The sequence below is a fragment of the Peromyscus leucopus genome, chromosome X (assembly GCF_004664715.2).
Source record: "Peromyscus leucopus breed LL Stock chromosome X, UCI_PerLeu_2.1, whole genome shotgun sequence".
In the NCBI taxonomy this organism is placed as follows: Eukaryota; Metazoa; Chordata; class Mammalia; order Rodentia; family Cricetidae; genus Peromyscus; species Peromyscus leucopus.
Window position 1 is genome coordinate 137716692 of NC_051083.1, and position 8833 is coordinate 137725524.

At 37.1% G+C, this 8833-nt stretch overlaps 1 protein-coding gene and 1 non-coding gene across 2 annotated transcripts; both read right to left on the bottom strand.

The window, feature by feature from the left end:
- Positions 1–265: 265 nt before the first annotated feature.
- Rab39b (RAB39B, member RAS oncogene family) lies at positions 266–6838 on the bottom strand. Its single transcript, XM_028888523.2, has 2 exons — positions 6391–6838; positions 266–3211 (listed from the first exon to the last, which is right to left on the bottom strand). The coding sequence occupies exons 1-2, from the start codon at positions 6603–6605 to the stop codon at positions 2785–2787; spliced, it is 642 nt and encodes a 213-aa protein (XP_028744356.1). The 5' UTR covers positions 6606–6838; the 3' UTR covers positions 266–2784.
- A 544-nt stretch (positions 6839–7382) lies between these two features.
- LOC114706256 lies at positions 7383–7543 on the bottom strand. Its single transcript, XR_003736499.1, has one exon. It is a non-coding gene; the product is annotated as a U1 spliceosomal RNA (small nuclear RNA).
- Positions 7544–8833: the final 1290 nt, after the last annotated feature.

Genomic DNA, 8833 nt, shown 5'->3' on the forward strand with positions numbered 1-8833 from the left:
TTAGGCTTCAGATTCAACTTTTTACATAGTGGTTTGGGCTGAAAATGAAGTAATGAGATTTCTGTGGTTTTCAACATGAGAATCATATGCTTTTAAGAAATTGTGTCCTCTCTTTGGCTTTCAGATACTGATGACTCTGTTTACACAAAGTAGGTCATATCATATTAGTATACACTACAGTATCTGATTGGTATCTTACTGGTATCCTTGTTTGCTACAATGAAAGGGCACATTCTAGAAATAGCTACAACACACATGTGGAATCTCACAGTCACATAATCAACCATTTTACTAAATACAAGCATTTTCATTCACATACAGCTAAATAAAGAATTTTTCACATTTCATTACAGTGCACAACAAAGTGAGGCAAGGTATACAGTACATTTTGTTCTGGAATATAAGACAATCTAATCCAACATGCAGTTGTGATCATTGTTACAAGTTAATCTTTTCTTTACCTATGTAGTAAAATAGCTTCTAACGCTTTATCCTCAGTATTCTATTTCACACTTATTTTCTAAAACCCACTTATTGCAGTGACAACAGGACTGAATTCTACTAAAATGATTTTTAAGATTTTTCTAGAACTTATTTAAGCAGTTAAGTTCAGCCACCTCTGCTGCATCTATGCTGGGTGTTTTGAAACCCACGTTAAAAAGCCAGGAATGAGAAAGTATATAATGTATTTTAGTCAAGAAAACTGTAGACATGTTTTATTTCTATGCGCCCCCTTTTGAGTTGACATGAATCTAGTCAACTCTTATTTATCCATGGGATAATCTTGGCTTTGGAACCATCTAGACATGAGTATAGTTGTTGAAATTTTGTGTTAACCCACAAAAAGGTTGTCTTCTACAACCAAGAAGCTGACAATTTAAACTGTATGAAATGAATATAGAATAAATGATCACTTCACCTGCAGTTGATGATGTGAAGTGGTCCAGGATGATTTGCTTATCCAAGTTGGAGCAAAGGTGGCAGAAGGGTCTTCTATAATTTTTATTATTTGGTTTATTTTAGCTGAAACAAATTCCCAGATTTTCTGATTCAAGCATATTCATACTGAACTTGAACAGGATATTGCAAAAACAATTTACCAATCTTTCTACCACAATGGATATGAGAAATTTGACTCTAATCGGAATAGTTTTCTTACTGTGAAAAGTATGGCTTTTGCCTAGCTGAACTGGCTACAATCCAAAAAGTAATTTAAAGCATCACTTCTTTTCAAGAAGATAATGAAATTTTCATGTCAGCCATTCTAATTTGCTGATGTGGTTAGCTGTCTGTTCACCTGAGAATTAAAAGCTGACTCTCTTGGGTAGACAGGAGCCAAGTGTAGGTACATAGCAGACAGGTAGCCAAGGTCATTGTGGTGTGAGTACTTTATCCCTATCCCACTCCCCATTGTTGTATTTGGTTCCTTTCAATAAAATGTTCATAGTGTTTGTGAGACAAACACTTAGAAACCCACGCAGTTTTAATGTGTTTTCAGTTGTGTAGTTAATCCCTTATTTAATGCCCTCCTGTCAATAATAACTGAATGGGCTTTACCTTTGATTCATTCCTAGATTCCTGCAGAATTATAGCTGAGCTGTAAAACAACAAGGAAAACATATCCTATCATGTAGAGAACATTAATTTATAATCACATGACTTCCAAAGTTACAAATTAATTATTTATTCATGTGACAGCATTATGATCCAGTGAAAAAAGTTAGGAATCAGGTAGACTTGGTTCTTGCTTTCTTATTCTGTAAAATGGGGTAAAAAGTCTCACAGGCCTATTATGGTGATCAAATAGGTAAAGTAAATTAATATGCACAATTTTTAAGGGTTCCAGGGCCACATGTTGAACAAATATTCAGCACAGAACCAATGATCAAGGGCTTGATTAAGGGTTTTTTGTAGACAATCTCTATGTTGTCACCATCAGGTACCTAAAGAAGCAGGCAGTATGCTTACTTCCAGATTGTGGTTCGCTGATGCAGTGAAAGCCAGGTATAGTTAGAAGACAAAGAACATGGCCTTTGAGTTACAATGTTTTTTTCTTCTCCTCACATGGTCATTTTACATGGGACAGTTTCTTTCACACAGTTGGTAACTCTATCACGAGAGTGTACACTTTCTCAAATGTGATTAATAACAAGGTGTGAATGACTTTCCTTTTCATATTCACAGCATTTTTACTAGAATGCTCGACCTTGAAAGGGCCTTACCAAATAGCTGATTCATATGGGCCTTTCATTTTACAGTTGAACTGTTAGAAGTGAATTAGTGTGTTTGTACCAAACTCAGAACACATCTGGCATGGTATTATCATTGAATAAATTGATACCATACTCTTTTTTCAGTTATCTTAATTGTCCCCAATTTGATACTTGATTTCCTTCTACATGTTCTTTATGGTCACCACCTCTGAAAAGTTGAAATATCAAGGAAAAGTTTTTTTCTCTGTAGGTATGTTTTCCTGGAACCTAACCTCCAAAACCCCACACCCTTAATATGTGGTCCACAAAGGGCACACAAAGCAATCATTGCTGAGCCTGGGCCACAAAACAATGTCTGATCTAGCCCATGTTAGCAATTTAGTCCCTCAATCACAGCACCCAGGCTCCTTATCTACCCACACATGAGCCTGTCAGAGCTCCACCCCTAGGAAGAAGGCTCACTCATTTGTTATCCAAAGGTTGAGTTCTCTTCAGTCACATAAGGATTCTACTTATTTCGATAACTTTTAAGTTCAAGTGGGAGAGTATGTTTTGAAAATGGAAGGGTTGACTAGCACAAACATCTCCTCTCTGATTTGATAACCTCTTCTGAAGAGTGAACCACATTTGGTACAAATCCACTCTTCACCCCTTCCCAACCCTCCTGGATTGTAATCTCCCCCCTTTTAACCAGCTCATATATGTCTCTTGTCAGGTCTGTGAAGGCTTTCTCCACATTAATGGCATCTCGGGCTGACGTCTCAATGTACTTCATGCCGTATGCAGCAGCCAGTTTCTCGGCCTCGTGGCGAGTCACTTGCCTCTGTGTATCCAGGTCACACTTGTGACCCACCAGAACAAATACAATTTGGTAGGGCTGAACGTGTACTTTGGTCTCTTCTAACCACTCATGGACATTCTGGAAGGACCTGCGGTTGGTAATGTCAAATAAGAGAAGACCACCTACTGAATTCCTGTAGTAGGCGCGAGTGATGGATCTAAAACACAAGAAAGAAGTAAAGAATAAAGTTCGTGCCCAAACTCCTTCACTCCAATGAACTCAGTGTATGCTAGTGTTCCTGATTACTGACAGTCCTTCAGTAAATATAAATGCCATTCTATAACAATAATGATAAATTTTCAATTGGCTAAAATGTTAAGATGGCCCTTCCTAGAAATGAATGGTCATGAAGTTTCAGGTGTTTTCCCTTGATCCAGCATGGAAAGACCCCCTAAGAGATGATTGAGTTCTATTTTCCACCACAGCTAACTCTCCCACTCCAAGTCTGAACAACTAAAACACAATTCCTCTTCTGCAAAATAAGACATCTGAGTTACAGAGTAACCATAAAGCAAAACAAAATAATGGGCAATAAAGTGTTTTGTTTTTTGTTTTTTGTTTTTTGACATGGCAAATTCATTGCAAGTGCTAGTAGTTTAAAAGAATTTTCAGGAATAAGATGATTTTATTATAATCAATAGAGATTATAAATATAATTGACAACACCAGAAAAATATCTTGTAAAATATTTCATTTTTTCATTTCTTTGTTTCCATTATTGCTAATTTTTTTTCAAGCAGGGGCCATCAGTCACTTTTGTGAAAAGAAAACACAATCTTGTTTTGTATTTCCTAAGCTACATGGGAATGGGAAAATGGGGATGGTACAATGTTCTGGGCCAGGGATGCAGAGATGGCTCAGTAGTTAAGAGCACTGACTGCTCTTCTAGAGGACTAGAACTTGATTTCTATCACCCACATGGTAGCTCACAACTGTCTTTAACTCCAGTTCCAGGGGATTTGACATACTCTTCTGGCCTCCATGGTCATCAGGCACTCACATGATTCATAGACACATATACAGCCAAAACACCCATACACATAAAATAAAATAGTAAATTTAAAAATGTTATGGAGAAAAATGCCTATCATCTCTACTCATTGACAAAATCCAAAGGGAGTGGCTGAGGAAGCACTAGCTGGGAGAATCTGCCAAAATAGTCAAAGCATTCCCATCAAGTTATATTATTTAATTTGATTCATGTAATTAGGTTATTTCTAAAGCCTACTTGTACATTTATTGCATTCAAACAGAAGAAACATCACATATTTTAATTTCTTGAGTTTAATACATATTATAAATATGTATTATGGTACTTTGCTTAAGAATATAGGAGCTTATGAAAGGATGTAGAACAATTTGCCCATATAATCACTTGCTTTAGACTACAATTTTTGAAATATATGTCTATTTTTAGGATTTCTGTCTTCTCAGATGGGTATGATAAATAATGAAGAGATCTATAGCTGAAAATTTAAGGGAAAATGGCCCAGTGTTAATGGTGAAATGTCTAGGGGTTGCAGACCAAGCTAAAGGATGGTATGGGTAGGCCTTACAAATGAGTTCAAGTTCTCCAGAACTAGGGAGATTAGCCCTGAGGAACAAAAATATTCCTAAGTCTTTTATGTTTGAAGATTCATGGAGAATGATAGTTATATCAGAAAATGTTCTATTTTGTGAAACTGTTGATTTGAGAAATCAATGAGCAATCTATCAAAGCTCTAGAATATAGTTATGCATTAGTGGTTTGTATTTAGCACAGAAAGTGTCAAAATATTTTAACCATAACATAAAGCTACATAGAAGTAGAAATCTTCCCCAGATAAAAAGAAATTTTAACATTAAAAGATTAATGACAAACTGGGGAAATATTTTACAACATATATGACATAAAAGGGTTAATTTTTTTTTTATTAGAAGTCCAGGCTGGCCTTCAACTACTCATCATCCTCTTGCTTCAGCATTCAGAGGGCTGAATAAATGTGTGCCACCACTGTTGGTGTTGGGGTTATTATTTTTAATACGTAAATAAGTCCTACAAATCAATACTGTATAATACATAATGAGTAGTAAGTATGAACAAGCTGTTCAAACAAAGACCCCAGCAAACATATACAAGATACGATTATTTATTTATGAGAACTTGTATAAAGTATTTGCCAAAGCTTTGTACAAGTGGTAAGTTAGAGGCAACTTAAGTTTGTATTTATTACCTGTATCCTTCTTCAACGACCTAACCAGTATCTTCTATGCTCAACTAATGTTCACTGGAGAATGAATAAAAGATCATAAATACGGGGTATAGAGGTCTTTTGTTCTGGTTCCTGCTGCTCTACCATATTTTAGTTCAAACTGTTCTCTGCAAAGTTTTTATGTAATTTTGTTTCTGTCACTTCTGTTTTTATTCATGCTGTTTCCCATCTCTGGGCATTTCCTATCTTTGCTTGAGCTTCATCTTCTCCAGTTAAACTTCTCTCCTCTGTATCCATACATAAAATCACAAATACATACTAAAAGGAAGAACAAAGGATTGTGAGAGAAAAATAAACATACTCACTGATTACCCAATAAGTGCCCAGTGGTACAGTAGGGAGTGGCATATAAATACAAACAACAAAACACTCTTTTGTGTGTTGGCTCTGTATGTGTTTCTTCCGACCATACTAGTACTGAAGTTCCAAGAGGTCAGGGGCTCTGTCTATTTAAATTATATGGCATTCTCTTTGTGAGTAACATCACACTGTTTCCTCGGAAACAATTCCACTCTCTGGCAACTGAATGTACGGTGGTTCCAAGAGAGAATCAATTAATCAGTCTCTAGTTCCTTTATATTAGGGCATACTTCTCTCTCTCTCTCTCTCTCTCTCTCTCTCTCTCTCTCTCTCTCTCTCTCTCTCTCTCTCTTTCAATATAAACAGAGACATAGCAAGAAGTCAATATACATCTATCTAGTTTATCTACTTACCTACCTACCTATAACTTCCAGTTACATTAAGATGACTGGGAAACATTTTTTTAAACTATGGAACATAGGCTCTGATTTTGATGAATTATATAGTAGTCAATTCCAGATGATTTATTGGCTATCAAAAAGCAGGTTGATGGAGTTGTGGTGCAAACAATGTGTTAATGAATGGCCTTCCCCTGCCTGGGCGGTTCTTTTCCTGCACTGAACTCCTAGCTAGCTCAAAGTGAGCTTGAGCAAAAGCCCCAGACCCTTGTTTGTCACTTGGGTGGCATCACGAAAAAGAACCAAGGAAGTCCTTTTTTCCCCAGGGACCGGATAAGCCCCAAAGACCCTCCCACTGCTCGCGCGGGCCCGTGCTGCACTCCCACCTGAACCTCTCTTGACCCGCTGTATCCCAGATCTGGAGCTTGATGCGTTTTCCTGGCTCGATCTCCACCAAGCGGGAGAAAAAATCTACCCCCACGGTGGGGTCTGAAACCTGAGCAAAGCGGCCCTCGGTGAAGCGGCGGATCAGGCAGGACTTGCCCACCGTGGAATCGCCGATGACAATGAGCCGGAACTGGTACAGCCAGATGGCCTCCATGGCCGTGGCCTGGCAGGACTCTTCGGCCCGGGCCTGGGGAGGCGGAAGGGGGCGCCCCACCAAGGCCTTAGCTCCGATCAGCCCTTATCTGGCTCAGCCGTGAGCTCATCACTGGCCTGGTAGACTGAAGCAAGGTAGGCCCAGGCGCTGGGGGAGCAGAGGGATGGATGCCGTGCTCGCAAAGGTGATGAAATGGCAGCAGCATCAGCACCACGCACTCTGACTCATCACCAAAAAACCGGGTTACTGTAATTCTTCGCGTAGATGCGACACTATCTCCACCACACTGTTTGTAAGAGGAGCGCATACAAAAACGTACAGGAAACTAGTGTATTCCCTTCTTAATTACATAAAATACTCTCTTAATTTAAATATTTCTCTGCATTAAAATTGCAAATACAATTCATTTTCATTAAATCTAGAAAAGCAATACAAAAAAGTCCGTAATTAAATAATTGTCTACATGTTTCTATACTCAAACCTGCAAATATTATTATTTATGCATATTCATGTGCATTTATTACTATTTCTTTCTTAAAAAACAGAAAAAATTTACTTTTAATTTGATACTTTTTGTGCAAATAACAAAGTATCATAGACATCTCTCCATTTTCAACTCATTTTTTAAAAACCATCCACACTGTTTTCCCTAATAGCTCTCCTAATTTAAACTGTAACCAACAGGGTGCAAGGGTTCCCCTTTCTCTACATCGGCACAGGCACTTGTTATCTTTAGTTTTGTTCTACCCCTCTCTCCCCTCCCCACTATGGAAGAATGTGAACTCAGTGCTCTCATTACCGCAAATCATTACCACAAATTATGCAGTTGAGTTTCCCTGCATTTGAGGAAATCACAGGGGGTCAGCACATCCTGAGTGCAGCCTCATCTGGGTAGACCCCCCATAGTGATCATGGTATCTCCTCTGCCATGTAAGTATCTCTTTTTCTTTTTTATAATAGTACTTCCTACCTTGATGAGGTGATATTCTGTTGTGATTTGCGTTTTCTTCATGATTAATGATATTGAATATTTTTCATATTCCTTTCATGACCATTTGCATACATTTTGAAACACATCTGTTGGATTTAATGCTTATTTTTGAGTAGTTTTTTATTTTTCTATTGAGTTTTTGAAATTCCTCCTGTGTTTTGAATATCAACTCTTTGTCAGATGTATGCATTATAAATATTTTTCTATTCTACATGCTGTCTTTGCACTCTGTTGAATGTTTCCTTTCTTATGAACACTCTTTTTAATTTTACATAACTGTTTTGTCTGTTTTTATTTTTATTTTCTGTTCTTTTGGAGGCTTTAAAGAAAAAAATTGTTCACTGCAATGTTCTGAAGCATTTTCCTTGTATTTTCTTCAAGGAGATTAATAATTTCACGTGCTTCATGTCAGTATTTAATACATCTCTGTAACATGTGAGGAACTGGAGACTAGCTTCATTCTTTTTCATTTGAATATCTAATATTTCAGCACTAGTTATTGGGAAAAAAACCTTTTTTTCCCAGTGTGTGTCCTTACCATCTTTGTCAAAATCATTTGGCTTCAGATGCATGGGTTTACATCTCAGCTCTCTTTTGTTCTATTGCTGTATGTGTTTGTATTTAAGACAATACCATGGTGTTTTAATCATTATAACTTTTCAAAGTCAGGTAGCATTACACTTCCTGCTTTGTTCCTTTTGCAAAAAGTTATTTGTCCTATTCTTTTTGTGGTTCCATATAAAATTTAGATATTTTTTGAAATTTGTGAAGAATGTCATTGGTATTTTAATTTTTTCTTTATGTGTATATGTGTATCTCTGAGAGTGAATGACACATGTGTGTATGTGCTCAAGGAGGCTGAAAGCTCCTTGGGAGCTGGAGTAACAGGCACCCAATGTGGGTTCTTGGATCTGAAGTTCAAGTCCTTTGGGAGAGCAGCAAGTACTCTTAACCACTGGGTCATCTCTTCAGATACTTAGAATGTCAATAGTATTTTGATGAAGATTACATTCAATCTGTAAATCTCTTTGGTTAATGTAAACATTTTAACAATACTGATTCTTTCAATCCAGGAAGGTAAGATGGATTTCCGTGTGTTTTGTGTTCCGTATCAACTTCTTTCACTAATGTTTTATAATTTTCAGTTTAGAGCTCTTTCACCTAAATTTGTTACTAGGTATTTTACTTTGTGTAGATATTGTAAATAAGATTTCTTTCTTGATTTCTATTTCAAGCA